Source organism: Trachypithecus francoisi, unplaced genomic scaffold, assembly GCF_009764315.1.
Source record: "Trachypithecus francoisi isolate TF-2019V2 unplaced genomic scaffold, Tfra_2.0 Lachesis_group15, whole genome shotgun sequence".
Taxonomy (NCBI): domain Eukaryota; kingdom Metazoa; phylum Chordata; class Mammalia; order Primates; family Cercopithecidae; genus Trachypithecus; species Trachypithecus francoisi.
This window is the reverse complement of record NW_022681460.1, coordinates 112,066,665-112,084,548: the sequence shown is the minus strand read 5'-3', so window position 1 is coordinate 112,084,548 and position 17,884 is coordinate 112,066,665. Positions and strand designations below refer to the sequence as shown.

Sequence of the window (17,884 nt, the reverse complement as noted above, 5' to 3'; positions counted from 1 at the left end):
TACAGGTGTGAGCCTCAGTGCCCAGACCCAAAAGATGCTAAAACCTTTCGCAGAAGTGATGCTCATACTCCTGGATTTGAACCCTGAACGCTCCTTGAGGTTAGAACCCTTTATACACAATGTCCCACCGAATAGGTGAGGGGCACTGGGCAGGGGCTTGCCTGGCCACTGGCTCCCTGAAGGCAGTGCCGTGAAGTGGTACAGCTACCAGATGTGTGTGGTGGGCACCCCAGCGCTGCCCACACTGGCCAGTGAGCTCCAGCACACCCTAGCTCTCCCAGCACCAGGCGGGTAAGATGCATTCCCAGCTGAGGGCCCACTCTGAGGATCCTCTGTACCGCCCTGGAAAGTGTGTGAATGGAGGGAATCTTCCTCACATCGCTTTTTCTTTTTTTTTTCTTTTTCTTTTTTTTTTTTTTGAGACAGAGTCTCCCACTGTCACCCAGGCTGGAGTGCAGCGGTGCGATCTCGGCTCACTGCAACCTCTGCCTCCTGGGTTCAAGCGATTCTTCTGCCTCAGCCTCCCAAGTAGCTGGGATTACAGGCGCCTGCCACCACAGCCAGCTAATTTTTTTTTCCTTGTTTTTTTTTTTTTTTGAGATGGAATCTCAATGTGTTGCCAGGCTGGAGTGGAGCAGTGCGATCTTGGCTCACTACAACCTCCGCCTCCTGGGTTCAAGTGATTCTTCTGCCTCAGCCTCCAGAGTAGCGAGTAGCTGGGACTACAGGCTCGTGCCACCATGCCCAGCTAACTTTTGTATTTTTAGTAGAGACGGGGTTTCACCATGTTGGCCAGGATGGTCTCGATCTCTTGACCTCCTGATCCACCTGCCTCGGCCTCTCGAAGTGCTGGGATAGCTAATTTTTTTGTATTTTTAGTAGAGATGGGGTTCACCATGTTGGCCAGGGTGCTCTCCAACTCCTGCCCTGGTGATTCACCCACCTTGGCCTCCCAAAGTGCTGGGACTACAGGCCGACGTCACGCCCCTTTTTCAGACAACAATCTTCAGAGGTTCTTAGCACCCGGGCAGGGGCTTGAGGGAGTTCATGAACCCTCCCCCGCAAATGAGGGGCACATTTTTGTGGGTGCTTTTTCTGTGAGTCCCATGGGTTTCTCAAGTGGGTCTTTGACCAAAGGAGGTTAAGGACCTTGACCTTCCATGATCTGTCCCAGATAGGGGTCAGGATTTGAGCTTCAGTCAGTGGGACCCCCAGGCTGTCCCCGTGAGTGGAGTCACAGGCTCTGAGGGAGTTTTTCCAGAGGAAGGGCTTTCCTGCACACTGGAAGGCAGGTCTTGGGGACACTTGAGTCCCTGGACTTAACTCCCATGCCCACCTCTGGGGTGTCTTGTCCCGGGAGGCCTGACTGGCCACTCACTCACCCACTCACGGAAGATAACTGAGTCCTGGGCTGCGCCTCACCCTGGGTTCCAGCCCAAGCCCCTCCCACCTCCATCCCCCTTCCTGAGGGTCCCCCAACCTTCACAACAGGCCCCTTATCCTCTGGCCTCTGGAGACCTTAGGCAGCTCAGCTCAGCCTCGTTTTCAGCAGCGAGGGTGGCAAGAGCGCACCTGAGCTGAGGTCGAAGGGGGGGTAGTTTTCTAGGCCGTTGCCAGGGCAATGCCACCTGAGCTGGGCGCCAGGGACCTGTAGTCCGGGGAACAGTACGGGCGGGGCTCTTCCCCTGGGAGCTAGCAGGGCCACTGGGCTGAAACGGGGGATGGATCAGATTCCTGAGAGTCCCAGGCGGGTGGGGGTGTGCGATACTTGGGAAGGTGGGGCATATTTGCATCACGAAACTGGGCCGGGGGAGAGCAGAGGCGGCCGGGAGGGGCTGCGGGAGGAGGAGGCTCAGGAAGGCAGGCCAACGCCCCCTGTGTGTGTTTCTGTCCTGAGCCTGTTACTTTTTTGGCCCCCAATCCTTCTCTTCTTCCTCAGCTTGTCCTCCATCTTCCCCTCCTTTACCCTTGGTTCCCACATGCACAGATGCTACGGATGCTCTTCCTCCCCTGTCGCCACTCAGTCGCAGCGTCCCCCACTGACCCCCAGGCCTCTCATCCACCCGCTGCCCACGAATCCCCAACCTCGCACCCTCCCCATGGCTCAGGTCTCCCCTATCCTGGCCTCCCTGCACTTCACTCTGCTCCTCCCCTGCCTGGCCTTAAAACCCCGCCTGCAGCCGAGAGCCTGCAGAGTCCTCAGGTGGCACTGTCAGAGTCGCTTCGTGGGAACCTGTGCCAGCCCGCAGGGGACGCGGATGTCCTCAGCCTGGCAGTGCATCCGGAGGGCCTGTGTGAGCTCAGCCCAGGTGTGACAGCAGGGTGGCAAGAGCAGCAGGACTCTCACCGCATTCAATGGGCAGAGGCCCCTCAAGGTGACACCCACCACTCAGCTGAGTGGGACCAGGAGTCTGCTTTGTGCTCCGCAAGGACCAGAGACACCTGCAAGAGGCACGAAGAGGAGGAGCCTTTCAAGAGGTTCACAGAACTGAGGACTGGCCTGGCCTGGGGACACCAACAAGCCTTCCCCTCCTGCTGGGCACAGAGACCCCCACCCAGCACACCAGACACACCCTTTGAGTCACCTAGGCTGCCTGGGGCCGAGAAGACCTAACCGAGGGGCAGATGGCGTCAACTGGCTTAGAACTGCTGGGCATGACCCTGGCTGTGCTGGGCTGGCTGGGGACCCTGGTGTCCTGTGCCCTGCCCCTGTGGAAGGTGACCGCCTTCATCGGCAACAGCATCGTAGTGGCCCAGGTGGTGTGGGAGGGGCTGTGGATGTCCTGCGTGGTGCAGAGCACGGGCCAGATGCAGTGCAAGGTGTACGACTCGCTGCTGGCGCTGCCACAGGACCTACAGGCTGCACGTGCCCTCTGTGTCATCGCCCTCCTGCTGGCCCTGCTTGGCCTCCTGGTGGCCATCACAGGTGCCCAGTGTACCACATGTGTGGAGGATGAAGGTGCCAAGGCCCGTATCGTGCTCACCGCAGGAGTCATCCTCCTCCTCGCTGGCATCCTGGTGCTCATCCCTGTGTGCTGGACGGCGCACGCCATCATCCAGGACTTCTACAACCCCCTGGTGGCTGAGGCCCTCAAGCGGGAGCTGGGAGCCTCCCTCTACCTGGGCTGGGCGGCAGCCGCACTGCTTATGCTGGGCGGGGGGCTCCTCTGCTGCACGTGCCCCCCGCCCCCGGTCGAGCGGCCCCGTGGACCGAGGCTGGGCTACTCCATCCCCTCCCGCTCAGGCGCGTCTGGACTGGACAAGAGGGACTACGTGTGAGGCGGAGGCTTCCCCTGGGAGCCCGCTGCTCCCTACTGCTCCGCACCTTCCACCTTGGCCTGGTGACCAGATGCCCTGCTCCACCACAACGTCCTTCCCCAGGAAAACCCACTTTCCAAAAGCCCAAGCTATACCTGGCTGCAGGGCTGGGTCAGCTGGCCTGGCTGAGCTCTTCTCAATGGGGTCCCCTTTGATGTTCTCCCCCAAGTTAGGCAGCCCAGAGGTGTTGGGCACCCTGGCCTGCCCCCGCCTCCCCAGTAGCTGTTTCCTTCCGTTGCCCAGGATACTGGCTGGCCTTCCTTCTCTTCTGAGCCCTCCCCTGTCCCAGGAACCCTGACCTCACCGAAAGGGCAGCAGCTCATTGGCTCCAAAACCAAGGAACAGACCATGCCCTCCCAACCCTGGAGTTGGCAGGGAGGGCCTGCCCATCACCTCCCCTCCCCAACATCCCCACCCGCGAGTTGGAAATAAAGAGCATTTGTAACTGGGCTCCCTCTAATCTGTGTGCCGCCACTAGGGCTGGGCAGGGACAGCCAGGTTAGCCTCCCTTGGTGGCTGTCAGGCCAAGGTCTGGCTCCAGGTTCTGCCTGGTGGGTATGCTCACTCAAGCCACGGGCAGAGGAGATCATGACTCACTTATGCCCACCTCTTCCCCTAGCCAGGGTGGGCACTCAGGAACCCCCTGCAACACCAAACACACTAACAAAACATGCTTTATTTGGTAAAAATGTGAGTGTAAAGGGGCAGGCAGGGCAGAAGGGTGCAGTGTTGGAGGTGGAGGCGGGGGTCTACATAGCTGGGACCTGGGCCCGGGGGTGGACGTCCTATCAGGACAGAGGAGCCACAGGTCACAAGTTCCGGGGGTGGGCAATCCTTTGTTAACAGATCACTTGCTTTTCCAGGGGGTGATGAGAGGAGCTCCAGAGGCCCAAGTAGGATGGGGGCAGCTGTCCAGTGATGTCTAGGGAAGCCCAGCCCCCAGCAGCAGCAGGAACTCTTGGGGACAGTCTATCTTGTTGCAAAGGCCAGCAGAGCAAGCAGCCTCCATGTTAGTTCCACAGCTCGACTGGCTTCTAAGATGGGCACGTCAAGATCCAAAATCTCAAAGCAGCCTCTCGTTGGCTCCATCATCCAAGGGAGAGAAACAGCAGAGCCTAAGTGGGAGTCTGAGCCATCTTCTTGGTTCAGTTTTCAAATGAATTTTAAATACCCTCAGTCAAAAGAAAAATAGCAGAAGGCAGAAACAAAAGATGCCAACCTATCCCAAAGCTGTTGGACTTCTGGATGGCTCTAGTGCCAGCGGAGGCCCCATTCCCCTCCACGTCAGACGTAATTCTTGGTGGGGTACTCAGAGGGCCCTCGAGAGATGGCAGGGGCAGATGCCGAGTAGCGGGCCATGTAATGGCTCGGGCCCCGGGACCCCCCCGAGGGGCAAGTGCAGCACAGCAGCCCCCCACCCAGCAACAAAAGGCCTGAGGCTGCCCAGCCCAAGTAGAGGGAGGCCCCCAGCTCCCGCTTTTGGGCCTCAGCCACCAGGGGGTTATAGAAGTCCCGGATGATGGCATGCGCCGTCCAGCACACGGGGATTAGCGTCAGGACCCCTGAGATGACAAAGACAATCCCAGAGGTGAGCACCAGGCGGGCCTTGGAATCCTTCTCCTCCACACAGGTGGTACACTTGGCCCCAGCAAGGTAGACCAGCAAGCCGAACAGGGCCACAAGGAGGGCAATGACACAGAGGGCACGTGCAGCCTGCAGGTCCTGCGGCAGTGCCAGAAGCGAGTCGTACACCTTGCACTGCATCTGGCCGGTGCTCTGCACCACGCAGGACATCCACAAGCCCTCCCACACCACCTGGGCCACCACGATGCTGTTGCCGATGAAAGCGGTCACTTTCCACATGGGCAGGGCACAGGAAACCAGGCCATTCACCCAGCCCAGCAGTGTCAGGACGACTCCCAGGATCTGCATTCCGGCAGAGGCCATGGCGAGGTTGAAGGAGCTGCACTGTATTTGGGACAGAAGCACAGCAAGGTGAGGCCTGGCAGGTCCAGACCTCAGGCCACATGTGGACAGGACACTAGGGGCATGCACCATGGAAAGTCGTCATCACATCCCGGAACTCGGTCAAGACATGCTCCCTGAGCCTCACTTCCCATGGGCAAAATGAACACTTAATGCTTTAGCATTTATTATTCTTCCTAGTTATGTGATAGGCACTGGCTCATAACAGTGAATGTGCAAGCAGCCCTGCCCTGGCTATTCTGAGTGCAAATGAAAAATACAGCATGAAACCTATGCAATGACAGTCCAAGGCCAGGGCCAGTCATCAGGCTGCAAGGCAGCAAACAGCAGGATGAGAAGACAGTGTGATTTCCAAGCAGTTTCCGTGTAGAATGGTTCCGTTTTAGCCCTGAGTTTAAGGCTCAAAACTAGACAATTTCTTTTTTTGTTGTTTGAGATAAGGAGTCTCGCTCAGTGGCCCAGGCTAGAGTGCAGTGGTGCAATCTCAGCTCACTGCAACCTGTGCCTCCCAGGTTCAAGTGATTCTCCTGCCTCAGCCTCCCAAACAGCTGCGATTACAGGTGCACACCACCACGCCTGGATAATTTTTTTTTGAGAGGGAGTCTCGCTCTGTCGCCCAGGCTGGAGTGCAGTGGAGCGATCTCGGCTCACTGCAAGCTCCTCCTTCTGGGTTCACACCATTCTCCTGCCTCAACCTCCCGAGTGGCTGGGACTACAGGCGCCCAACACCATGCCTGGCTAATTTTTTGTATTTTTAGTAGAGACGGGGTTTCACTATGTTAGCCAAGATGGTCTCGATCTCCTGACCTCGTGATCTGCCCGCCTCGGCCTCTCAAAGTGCTGGGATTACAGGCATGAGCCACCGTGCTTGGCCTTAATTTTTGTATTTTTAGTAGAGATGGGGTTTCCTCAAGTTGGCCAGGCTGGTCTTGAACTCGTGACCTCAGGTGATCTGCCTGCCTCGGCCTCCCAAAGTTCTGGGATTACAGGTGTGAGCCACCGCACCCGACCAAAACTTGTTAACTTGTTAATTTCAACAATGTTCCTCACAACTTGGTTCCACACCCCAGGCAGCCAGACACCAGGGGCAGGAGAGATGAAGAAAAACATCATTAATCCCCCACCTAAAAGCACTTCCTTCCCCAAAGTCACTCAATGACTCCCTGGTCCCATCCTTCTGACCTCCCCTAGGGGCTGGAGAGCATAGCCTCAAGGCTTGTGGTCTTTTCCTGTGAATTCTAGACCAAATGCTGTGCTAGATTCTCCTCAACACCAGTTCTCCCACCGCCACCTGGCCTGCACCTGTGTCCCCTCATATCCCAGGCAGTGTTGGAGATCGCGGAGGGGATCACGTCTTACCAGGGCCTCCCACTGCTGTGGTCTCCCACTGCCCAGAGTTCTTCCATTGTACGGCTTGGACCTAAACTTACCCCGGCCGGCAGTGGCCCGAGGGCAGGCTCTACTCATTAGCGGGGGATCCCAGGCCTGGGCGGAGCAGGCCACCTTGGGGAGACTGGCTGGGGCAGGCTGCCCCAACGCCCAGGTCCAGCCGTTAGGCCTCTAGTCGAGCTAGGGTCGGGGCCACGCTGGTCTAGGCGCCCCAAGCCTCTCCCCTGTGAATGTGCCCCTGCCCCTTTCTTTTCCATGCACTGCAGGCCCGACTCTGTCCGAGGGCGCCCCGGCCCACCCGACCACTCCAGCCTGGGAGCCGCTCGCCCAGGAAGGGTTCTATAGCTGCAGTGGCCACAAGGTCTGCTCCCCCAGGCGAGGGGGAAGAGGGAGGGGCGCCCCGCCCCGAAAGGCAAGACAGGTGGGGGAGGGGCGCGCGGGGTTTCGGCGTCTTTGTCCCTGGGGAGGGGGGAGGGGCGTTTAACCCTTGGGAGCCTCGAAGGACCCGATCACCTCGGAGGCTTGGGCGCAGACCGCCCGACCCCCTGAGGGACTCGCGCATCCAGGTGGCCGCAGCCCGAGTTCGCATGCACCCCTACCCACGCCGCCAGCACCCTGCACCCGGCCCCAAGAGGCGTCTCTCCAACACTCACACTTGCCCGGGACTCACCTGCGAAGGAGATAAGGGAAATTCCTAGGCCGAGTGTCGGGACGGGGCGGAGGCGGGGGTCTTAAAGAAGCGGTGACGTCACTGGACCACCGCCCCGAAGGAGGGGCAGAGACCCTGTCCCCGACGGCAGGGGGCGTGCGAATCCCAGCCTTGTCAGAGGGGGGCGCTGGAGGCTGGGGTAGCTGCCAGACTCACCCAGGGTGAGGCGTCAGGCTTTGGGGAGAACAGAGCTTGAGTCTCTGCCACTTAAGCAGCGCGACGACATGGGGAACTCACCTAACCTACCCGAGCCTTCGTTTCCTACTCCGCAAAGTGGAGATAACTCTGCCTTTTATTATGTAACTACGTCCTAAGTTACAAATTACAGGGCAAACTATTGGTATTATTTTAGAGAAATATTTTCACTGTGTCACCCAGGCTGGAGTGCAGTGGTGCGATCACGGCTCACTGCAGCCTCGACCTTCCGGGCTCAAGCGATCCTCCCGCTTCAGCCTCCTGAGTAGCTCGGACTACAGGCGGCACACGCCACCGCGCCCAGCTAATTTATGTTTTGTACACAGGGTCTTGTTATATTGCCCAGGCGTCTCGAACTCCGGGGCTCAAGCGATCCGCCCACCTTGGCCTCGCACTGCGCTGGGATTACCGGCTTGAGCCACCGCGCCCGGCCAGATAATATTATTTTTATGTTGTTATGCTTTTTTTGTTGTTGTTTGTTTGTTTGTTTCTGAGATAAGAGTCTCGCTCTGTCGCCCAGGCTGGAGTGCAGTGGCGCGATCTCCGCTCACTGCAAGCTCCGCTTTCCGGGTTCACAGCCATTCTCCTGCCTCAGCCTCCCAAGTAGCTGGGACTATAGGCACCTACCACCATGCCTCGCTAATTTTTTGTATTTTTAGTAGAGACGGGGTTTCACCATGTTAGCCAGGATGGTCTCGATCTCCTGACCTCTGATCCGCCCGCCTCAGCCTCCCAAAGCGCTAGGATTACAGGCCTGAGCCACAGCACCCGGCCTGTTTTGATTTTTTGAGATGGAGGCCCTCTCTGTCGCCCAGTCTGGAGTGAAATGGCGCTATCTCAGCTGACTGCAACCTCTGTCTCCCGGGTTCCAGCAATTCTTCTGCCTCAGTCTCCCAAGTAGCTGAGATTACAGGTGCCCACCACCACACCCAGCTAATTTCTTTTTTTATTTTTGGTTTTAGTAAAGACAGGGTTTCACCATGTTGGCCAGACTGGTCTCGAACTCTTAACCTCAGATTTAATTGTTATACCCCCAGGGCCCTTAAGAAAGCTGCAGTGGCCAGGCTAGTTTGGGCAACATAGTGAGACCCTGTTCTCTACAAAAAATACAAAAATTAGTCGTGTGTGCTGGCGCAGTGCCTGTGGTCCCTACTTGGGAGGCTGAAGTGGGAGACTCCAGTCCAGAGAGCCGTGATCGTACCACTGCACTCCAGGCTGAGCAAGAGGAAGACGCGATCTCAAGGGGAGGAAAAAAAAAAAAAAAAGAAAGCTGCAGTGATCTCTGCATGGATTGTTCATGTGTCTGATTTTATTTCTTTCTTTCTTTCTTTTTTCTTTCTTTCTTTCTTTATTTATTTATTTTTTTTTTTTTTGAGGCGGAGTCTCGCTCTGTCGCCCGGACTGGAGTGCAGTGGCCGGATCTCAGCTCACTGCAAGCTCCGCCTCCCGGGTTTACGCCATTCTCCTGCCTCAGCCTCCCGAGTAGCTGGGACTACAGGCGCCGCCACCTCGCCCGGCTAGTTTTTTTTTTGTATTTTTAGTAGAGACGGGGTTTCACTGTGTTAGCCAGGATGGTCTCGATCTCCTGACCTCGTGATCCGCCCGTCTCGGCCTCCCAAAGTGCTGGGATTACAGGCTTGAGCCACCGCGCCCGGCCTATTTCTTTATTTATTTGTTTATTTGAGAAGGACTCTCACGCTATCGCCCAGGCTGGAGTGTAGTGGCGCGATGTCGGCTCACTGCAACTTCCGCCTCCCGGGTTCAAGCGATTCTCCTGCCTCAGCCTCCTGAGTAACTAGGATTACAGGCTCGCGTTACCACGCCCGGCTAATTTTTGTATTTTGAGTAGAGACGGCGTTTCATCACGTTGGTCAGGCTGCTCTCGAACTCCTGACCTCCTAATCCGCCTGCCTCAGCCTCCCAAATTGATGGGATTAAAGGCGTGAGCCACCGCGCCCGGCCGTTCATGTCTGATTTCTTTTTTCTTTCTTTCTTTTTTTTTTTTTTGAGACGGAGTCTCGCTCTGTCACCCAAGCTGGAGTGCTGTGGCCGGATCTCAGCTCACTGCAAGCTCCGCCTCCCGGGTTCACGCCATTCTCCTGCCTCAGCCTCCCAAGTAGCTGGGACTACAGGCGCCGCCACCTCGCCCGGCTAGTTTTTTGTAGTTTTTAGTAGAGACAGGGTTTCACCGTGTTAGCCAGGATGGTCTCGATCTCCTGACCTCGTGATCCGCCCGTCTCGGCCTCCCAAAGTGCTGGGATTACAGGCTTGAGCCACCGCGCCCGGCCTCATGTCTGATTTCTATATGAGATGCCGAAGCGAGCACTCGTGTCTGATTTTTGATTTCCCCACCCCACGCGCGCTGGACTAGATCACCTCCTGGACAAGAGAGGGGTCTGCGTCCCTGCGGGGTCCTGGCAGCTCCCGCACCAGGACTTTGTTGAATGAATGACTGAACTGAGCGGGCCCCGCGGGGCGGGGCGTCCCGCAGCCGAACTCAAGGCGGGCGGAGGCGAGAGCTCCGCCCCGGAAGGCGGGGGCGGGGGCGGGGCGGTGGCCGTGGGTCCCTGCCGGCCGGCGGCGGGCGCAGACAGCGGCGGGCGCGGGACGTGCACTATGGCTCGGGGTTCGCTGCGCCGGTTGCTGCGGCTCCTCGTGCTGGGGCTCTGGCTGGCGTTGCTGCGCTCCGTGGCGGGGGAGCAAGCGCCAGGTACGCGGGACTCGGGGGTCGGAGAACCACGGGCCGGGGCTCGGGAGCCGGATTGGGTGCCTGGAGAACAGCGCGGAACTAGGGGAACAGGCGGATGTGGGTATCTGTGTTCAGGTGGCCTTCTAACAGCTCGCTCCTGGCTGTGGGAACTTCCATCACTCTCCAAGTTTCATTCACAATCCGGGCCTCAGTTTCTCCCACCGTCCAATTGGGGTTGGGGTGGGTTCTTCGGTTCCGAAAGTCCGAACTACTTCGAAGTGGAGAGAGAAAGTAAGTGAGGGCGGGATGTTCAGTCTAGGAAGGGGCACGCCCCCAGCCTGGTCAGTACAGGGTCTAACTAGCCCCAGTGACCGACGAGTTGGGGAGGCCGTCGAGAGGCACTAGGGTCTGTGCCCTCTATACCATGTGGGGTGCCCCCTTCCATCCGGTGACTTCAGTGCCCAGCTATGCGGGGGGAGGGACCGGGGTCGGGCCCGGTGCCCAGGAGTGAGTCACCCGCCGGCGGCAGGGGGGTTGTGGGGACCTGACCCCCCCACCCCCAGCGTCCCGCGCTACGCCCTCCCTCCCGGAGCTGCAGTGTCCCGGTCGGGCCGTGCGGTCACCTGTGAGGAATGCGCGGGGAGGGCGCCAGTGACTCACGTTATTCGAGCCGGCAGACCCTGACCTCAGACCCCAGAATAGCCGAATCCCGCCCCCAGCCTCTGACCCGAGGCCCCCTCCCCAGGCACCGCCCCCTGCTCCCGCGGCAGTTCCTGGAGCGCGGACCTGGACAAGTGCATGGACTGCGCGTCTTGCAGGGCGCGACCGCACAGCGACTTCTGCCTGGGCTGTGAGTGGGGGGCAGGGCCAGTGGCCAGCGGACCCCAGACTGGGAGAGAGGGTGGCTGGTGCGGAGAGCGGGGCCGAGAGCTTTGCATCGGGGAAGTCAATCGGGAGGAGGTGGGAGTTGGAAGGTGGCTCGGGTCAGGGAGGAGGCCACGGTTGGGAGAAGGCTGAAGGCTCAGTCTTAGGGGGCGGGGCTGCCCTGGAGAGGGGCGAGGTCTGACTCCGAGTCCCGCCCTCAGGCGCTGCGGCACCTCCTGCCCCCTTCCGGCTGCTTTGGCCCATCCTTGGGGGCGCTCTGAGTCTGACCTTCGTGCTGGGGCTGCTTTCTGGCTTTCTGGTCTGGAGACGATGCCGCAGGAGAGAGAAGTTCACCAGTAAGCGCGCCCTGGCCTGCCCAGCCCTGTCAGCACTCGACCTTTTCTCTGCCCCTGACGACCCCACCTCTTATCTTGCAGCCCCCATAGAGGAGACCGGCGGAGAGGGCTGCCCAGCTGTGGCGCTGATCCAGTGACAATGTGCCCCCTGCCAGCCGGGGCTCGCCCACTCATCATTCATTCATCCATTCTAGAGCCAGTCTCTGCCTCCCAGACGCAGCAGGAGCCAAGCTCCTCCAACCACAAGGGGGGTGGGGGGCGGTGAATCACCTCTGAGGCCTGGGCCCAGGGTTCAGGGGAACCTTCCAAGGTGTCTGGTTGCCCTGCCTCTGGCCCCAGAACAGAAAGGGAGCCTCACGCTGGCTCACACAAAACAGCTGACACTGACTAAGGAACTGCAGCATTTGCACAGGGGGGGTGTCCTCCTTCCTAGAGGCCCTGGGGGCCAGGCTGACTTGGGGGGCAGACTTGACACTAGGCCCCACCCACTCAGATGTCCTGAAATTCCACCATGGGGGTCACCCTGGGGGGTTAGGGACCTATTTTTAACACTAGGGGGCTGGCCCACTAGGAGGGCTGGCCCTAAGATACCGACCCCCCCAACTCCCTAAAGAGGGGAGGAGATATTTATTTTGGGGAGAGTTTGGAGGGGAGGGAGAATTTATTAATAAAAGAATCTTTAACTTTAAATGGTTTGGAGAGGCAGTGATCCCCGACTGACTCCCCTGAGCTGGAGGGAGGGAGTGAGTCAGCCAGCCGCGGGGGCGGGGGTGAGGCTCTGACTCACACATTCTCAATGCCTGGAACTCAGCCGGCCAGGACCTGGCTGGCCCTAACAGTTTTCCAGGGAAGATCTTGAGGAGAAACCCCAGCATCCCGCACCTCTGCCCTCTCCACCATCCCCAAAAGCCCCAGGTTCTAGACTGAAGCCTTCCTTTGCTCAGCAATCTTTATTCAGTTCTTCTTGGGGGTGGGATGCCTCCCTTCCCATGCTCCCACCCCTCCCATCCCAGAGCTCCGCTGGGCTCAGTGTCCTCGGTTGAGGGAAGGTCTTGGTGCCCAGATGCCTGGTCTGCGGGAGAGGGAGGAACCTTGTCCCTTTGCAGGAGTCGCTGGTCTCTTCTGTTGTGGGGAAGAAGGAAGGTGGGAGGGGCACTGTCCACCAGCACTCAGAGCTCCGTTATGTCCCCAGCTGGGGTTGCAGGGTAGGGGGGACTGGGGGTGTCCCCCAGCCTCAGCAGACGGAGGGCCTCGGGGATGAGGCTGCCAGGGTAGCGCCAGAGAAGCAGCTCAGAGCAAGGGCTTCTAGAAGAAGAAATGACTGTTAGGGCATGGGGCTAAAGCTGGCCTAGCTGAGCACCTCCCACCAGGTCCAGGTCCCCAGGGACTCCTGGGTTCCCAGCACTTTCCAAAGAGCCAAGATGAGAAACAACCCAGAGGTCAGCTAGAGCTAAAAATGGCACGATGAGGCAGGGCCTGAGGTCAGCTGCGAGGACCGCCTGTGATTCTGCAGAAGGCCCGGCCAGTGGAGGAGCATACCTGAGTGGGGGCAGGGCTTGGGGGAAGGCCATGGGGGGGCTGCAGTAGGGGTGGTCATTGTGCAGGCTGAGTTGAGAGAAGTGGGTGGCCATGTTCTCCTCAGATAGAAACTGCTTGCGCAGAGGCTCCCTGGGGAGAGATGGGAGAGAGGCAGGCTGGGATATTGAGACAGGAGGCAGCCTGTTGGGGACCAGAGGTGACAGAGATCTCGTTGGGAGTCCCTCCCTGCCCCCAAACTCACTGCTCCTCCTCCAGGCGCCGCTTGGTGCTCAGGGGCACAGCTCCTCGGAGAGGGGAGCTGGGAAAAAAAGAGAGCCTGGTGCACCCCACCCTCTTGGGCCCTTCCCAAGGATATGCCCGCCTGAGCCTGCAGCATCAGCCAGGAGCCCCTAGACTATTACTGTCTCAGCTGGTGCCGGTCCCCCTTCTCCTGGGCCATCCAGCAGCGTACCTCGGAAGTCTCGACCCTGAGCTGCAGCCCCAATACCATCTCAGGTCACGCCTAAGCCCCACCGATTCGTCCCACCCCGTGTTCATCCTGCAGACCAGCCCTGAGCACCCAGCCAAAGCTCCTGCGGCCCTTGGTCAGGCCCACCCTGGTCCCCTACACGCACCTGGCGTCCAGGCCCCGAATCACCCCCAAGGCGGCCCGCGGGAGGCGCTGGGCCCCACCCTGGGGGCCTCGCTCCAAGGGCTGCTGAAGGATCATTGGGTTTTGGGGTCCTGCGGGTGGGATCTGGGCGACAGGGGAGGAGTCTCTGAGGGCGTGGCCCAGCGAGGATGGGCGTGGCTTTAGGCGGGCACAGCCGCGAGGTTCTGCGCGGGCGCGGAAGACGGGCGGCGCGTGGCGGAAGGCAGGGTTGCTCCTCGGGGTGGGGGAGGGTATCCGGCTTAGCGGGGCTGCGGTGGACACCACTTCTTAATGTCGGGGGTCTTCGCGGCGCTCACCTCGGCTCCTGGGGTTCAGGACGGTACGCAGCAGCCACCTTCGCGCCGAAGGCAGTAGGGCGCCACGGAGAGGAACCGCTCTAGGCACGTAAGGCCTCGTGAAGTTGCGTCGCACGCGGAGCACTCTGGGACTTGTAGTTCTGGAGATGGAGCGAGCTGTGCCGCTCGCGGTACCGCTGGGTCAGGTGAGATGGACGTGGTGCGCGTTGCCTTCTGGGATTTGTAGTCCATTCATTGGCTGGGACGGGGCGGGCAGGGAATTATGCCCTGAGTCCTGTTTTGCCTGGGCTATTTGTGGAACTCAGACGCTGACCAGGGGGGCGGGAGAGTAACCCAGAAGTGCTTCAGGGTCTTAACGCAAGTCAGAGAGTAGGGATTATAAATCAGTACGTTTTTCTATGTTGGGGTAGTAGAGCCACTTTTTATTTTTTTAATTTTCTAGTTCTTGCAAAGCACTTTTTTTTTTTTTTTTTGAGCCGGAGTCTCACTCTGTCACCTAGGCTAGAGTGCAGTGGCACGATCTCAGCTCACTGCAAGCTCCGCCTCCTGGGTTCAAGCGATTCTCCTGCCTCAGTTTCCCAAGTAGCTGGGACTACAGGCGTGTGCCACCATGCCCAGCTAATTTTTGTGTTTTTATTTTTTATTTATTATTTATTTATTTATTTTTTTTTTGGAGGCGGAGTCTCGCTCTGTCGCCCGGACTGGAGTGCAGTGGCCGGATCTCAGCTCACTGCAAGCTCCGCCTCCCGGGTTCACACCATTCTCCTGCCTCAGCCTCCCGAGTAGCTGGGACTACAGGCGCCTGCCACCTCGCCCGGCTAGTTTTTGTATTTTTAGTAGAGACGGGGTTTCACCGTGTTAGCCAGGATGGTCTCGATCTCCTGACCTCTTGATCCGCCCGTCTCGGCCTCCCAAAGTGCTGGGATTACAGGCTTGAGCCACCGCGCCCGGCCATTTTTGTGTTTTTAGTAGAGACAGGATTTCACCATGTTGACCAGGCTGGTCTCGAACTCCTGACCTCAGGTAATCTGCCTGCCTTGGCCTCCCAAAGTGCTGGGATTACTGGTGTGAGTCACCATGCCTGGCCACATTTTTTTTTTTTTTTTTTTTTTTGAGATGGAGTTTCACTCTTGTTGCCCAGGCTGGAGTGCAATGGCTCCATCTCGGTTCACGACAGCCTCCGCCTCCCAGATTCAAGCAGTTCTCCTGCCTCAGTCTCCCAAGTAGCTGAGATTACAGGCTTGCGCCATCACTCCTAGCTAATTTTGTATTTTTAGTAGAGACGGGTTTCTCCATGTTGGTCAGGCTGGTCTGGAACTCCAGACCTCAGGTGATCCGCCCACCTCGGCCTTCCAAAGTGCTGGGATTACAGGCGTGAGCCACTGCGCCCGGCCCCACATTTTAAAATTTTTTGTTGAGACAGAGTCTCACTATTTTGACCAGGCTGCTCTCGAATTCCTGGCCTCCCCAAGAGGTGGATGACAGGCATGAGCCACCATACCCGGCTTCAGCACTGAGTGACAACCCCATGTAAAGCTCTTGTCTATACACTAGCTCATCTAATTGTGACGGAATCTTCTGTGAGCTCCACTGGACAGTTGAGGAAGGTGGTAGGAGAGTGCTGGGTGCTTGCTCAGAGGTCCCTGAGGCATCACCTCGACTCGCCCCTTCTTCAGTGTCTTCTTGGAGCCACTCATGGGACTGCATGGGCAAGTGCTGGCTTGGGGCCGGGCCGCCTCAAAAGAGGGCTGAGAAGTCAGGACAGTGGGAGGCCTGGCAGGTGTTGGGGGAAGCAGGAAGGAGTCTGTGGATGGGAGGTTTCATACATCCCAGGCAGGCCTCATCCAGTTCTTCCCTGCAGACAGAGGTGTTCCAGGCCTTGCAGCGGTTCCATATGACCATCTTCTCCCAGAGTGTCTCACCGTGTGGGAAGTTTCTGGCGGCTGGCAACAATTATGGGCAGATTGCCATCTTCAGGTACCCTCTGCCGCTGTCCACCCGTTAGCCCTGGCACTTGGCCCTCATGGGACGGATGCCCCTGTTTCTGACTCCTGGGTCCCCTCCGCTGTCCCCTGCAGCTTGTCCGCTGCTTTGAGCTCCGAAGCCAAAGAGGAAAGTAAGAGGCCGGTGGTGACTTTCCAAGGTGGGTATAGCTGTGGAGTCTGGCTTCCGGACTTTGGGTGGAATTGGTTGACTCAGTTTTGCATTTCTCTTTAGCCCATGATGGGCCCGTCTATAGCATGGTCTCCACCGATCGACATCTGCTTAGTGCTGGGGATGGGGAGGTGAAGGCCTGGCTTTGGGCGGAGATGCTCAAGAAGGTAAGGAGTCAAGCTTGGGAAGGGGCTGGGGTGCCTGGACCCAGACAGAGCCTTTGAGGTCAACTGGTATTTTCCCTTTTGAAGGGGTGTAAGGAGCTGTGGCATCGTCAGCCTCCATACAGGTGAGCCAGGGCCACGTGGATAGAGGGGGCATCAGGGTGAAGTGACTTCCTCACTGACCCTGCCTTTCCTTCCCCAGGACCAGCCTGGAAGTGCCCGAGATCAATGCTCTGCTGCTAGTCCCCAAGGTCTGAGCCCCATCAAAGTTCTTGTCCAAACTTTGATCCTTCACCCTCTGCCTACCCTGATTTGACATTGACTTCCTGCCTCACCCTGCTCCCTCCACAGGAGAATTCCCTCATTCTGGCTGGGGGAGACTGTCAGTTGCACACTATGGACCTTGAAACTGGGACTTTTACGGTGAGCAGGGTCTTGGAGCCCTAGAGCAGGTCCAGGCCAGGGAGAGGTACTCTTCCTAGGTCTCCTCCTGACATCGCCCCTCTATGTGCAGCGGGTCCTCCGGGGCCACACAGACTACATCCATTGCCTGGCATTGCGGGAAAGGAGCCCAGAGGTGCTGTCAGGTGGCGAGGACGGAGCTGTTCGACTTTGGGGTAAGGAGGTGGCTGGCTAGAGGGCAAGATGGCAGTGAAGGAGGCTGAGGTAAATGGGCCACCACTCACGGTTCTTTCCCTGCAGACCTGCGCACAGCCAAGGAGGTCCAGACGATCGAGGTCTATAAGCACGAGGTGAGGGTCTGTCCATGGCCATTGTCCTCTTCCCCTCCCGCTCCTTGAATTCTGCATGTCTTCACCTCTTTCCCTCCCCCGCCGCCCAGGAGTGCTCGAGGCCCCACAATGGGCGCTGGATCGGATGCTTGGCAACTGATTCCGACTGGATGGTGAGCTGGGCAGACTGTGGGATGGGATGGCAGCTCCGGGCCCTGTCAGCTGTGGGCCTGTAGTTCACAGCTGGGGACTCCCACCTTTCTGTCCAGGTCTGTGGAGGGGGCCCAGCCCTCACCCTCTGGCACCTCCGATCCTCCACACCCACCACTGTCTTCCCCATCCGGGCGCCACAGAAGCATGTCACCTTCTACCAGGACCTGGTGAGTCCCTCTCTCTCACTTCTGCCACCCCCACTGACTCTTCCCTTCAGTCGTGACCCCCGAGCACCTTCCCTGTCCTCTGCAGATTCTGTCGGCTGGCCAGGGCCGCTGTGTCAACCAGTGGCAGCTGAGCGGGGAGCTGAAGGCCCAGGTGCCCGGCTCCTCCCCAGGGCTGCTCAGCCTCAGCCTCAACCAGCAGCCCGCGGCGCCCGAGTGCAAGGTGGGTCTGGCAGGGGCCATGGGGTGGCTGGGAGGCAAGGGTGTGGGCAGGCCAGTCATGCCCCTCTTTCCTCCAGGTCCTGACAGCTGCAGGTAACAGCTGCCGGGTGGATGTCTTCACCAACCTGGGCTACCGAGCCTTCTCCCTGTCCTTCTGACCTCCGACGACACCCCCAGCCAGCCCAGGGTTTTAGAGTGTTTTTCATTTTCTTTTTTACAATAAAGTTTCATGCTTTTTTTCCG

General features: G+C 58.7%; 5 protein-coding genes across 9 annotated transcripts; 3 read left to right on the top strand and 2 right to left on the bottom strand.

Moving 5' to 3' along the window:
• The first annotated feature begins 1,733 nt into the window (after window positions 1-1,733).
• On the top strand, window positions 1,734-3,767 carry CLDN9 (claudin 9). Its single transcript, XM_033236034.1, has one exon. The coding sequence runs from the start codon at window positions 2,626-2,628 to the stop codon at window positions 3,277-3,279; it is 654 nt and encodes a 217-aa protein (XP_033091925.1). The 5' UTR covers window positions 1,734-2,625; the 3' UTR covers window positions 3,280-3,767.
• Window positions 3,768-3,976: 209 nt separating this feature from the next.
• CLDN6 (claudin 6) lies at window positions 3,977-7,400 on the bottom strand. Its single transcript, XM_033236033.1, has 2 exons — window positions 7,364-7,400; window positions 3,977-5,286 (listed from the first exon to the last, which is right to left on the bottom strand). The coding sequence occupies exon 2, from the start codon at window positions 5,263-5,265 to the stop codon at window positions 4,603-4,605; it is 663 nt and encodes a 220-aa protein (XP_033091924.1). The 5' UTR covers window positions 5,266-5,286; window positions 7,364-7,400; the 3' UTR covers window positions 3,977-4,602.
• A 2,732-nt stretch (window positions 7,401-10,132) lies between these two features.
• Window positions 10,133-12,196, top strand: TNFRSF12A (TNF receptor superfamily member 12A). The gene is made up of 4 exons (XM_033236026.1): window positions 10,133-10,307; window positions 11,032-11,136; window positions 11,372-11,506; window positions 11,588-12,196. The coding sequence occupies exons 1-4, from the start codon at window positions 10,214-10,216 to the stop codon at window positions 11,641-11,643; spliced, it is 390 nt and encodes a 129-aa protein (XP_033091917.1). The 5' UTR covers window positions 10,133-10,213; the 3' UTR covers window positions 11,644-12,196.
• Window positions 12,197-12,437: 241 nt separating this feature from the next.
• On the bottom strand, window positions 12,438-14,136 carry HCFC1R1 (host cell factor C1 regulator 1). 5 transcript variants are annotated; one of them, XM_033236028.1, is made up of 5 exons: window positions 13,994-14,136; window positions 13,660-13,781; window positions 13,287-13,343; window positions 13,046-13,174; window positions 12,438-12,811 (listed from the first exon to the last, which is right to left on the bottom strand). In XM_033236028.1, the coding sequence occupies exons 2-5, from the start codon at window positions 13,752-13,754 to the stop codon at window positions 12,676-12,678; spliced, it is 417 nt and encodes a 138-aa protein (XP_033091919.1). In that variant the 5' UTR covers window positions 13,755-13,781; window positions 13,994-14,136; the 3' UTR covers window positions 12,438-12,675. The 5 variants fall into 5 exon arrangements, with proteins under 5 accessions (XP_033091919.1, XP_033091921.1, XP_033091918.1 ...); XM_033236030.1 differs by lacking the exon at window positions 13,287-13,343; XM_033236027.1 differs by having other exon boundaries at window positions 13,660-14,080.
• On the top strand, window positions 13,848-17,880 carry THOC6 (THO complex 6). Its single transcript, XM_033236025.1, has 13 exons — window positions 13,848-14,178; window positions 15,855-15,970; window positions 16,072-16,136; window positions 16,211-16,314; window positions 16,399-16,436; window positions 16,514-16,562; window positions 16,663-16,734; window positions 16,826-16,928; window positions 17,014-17,063; window positions 17,153-17,215; window positions 17,312-17,422; window positions 17,508-17,642; window positions 17,719-17,880. The coding sequence occupies exons 1-13, from the start codon at window positions 14,140-14,142 to the stop codon at window positions 17,797-17,799; spliced, it is 1,026 nt and encodes a 341-aa protein (XP_033091916.1). The 5' UTR covers window positions 13,848-14,139; the 3' UTR covers window positions 17,800-17,880.
• Window positions 17,881-17,884: the final 4 nt, after the last annotated feature.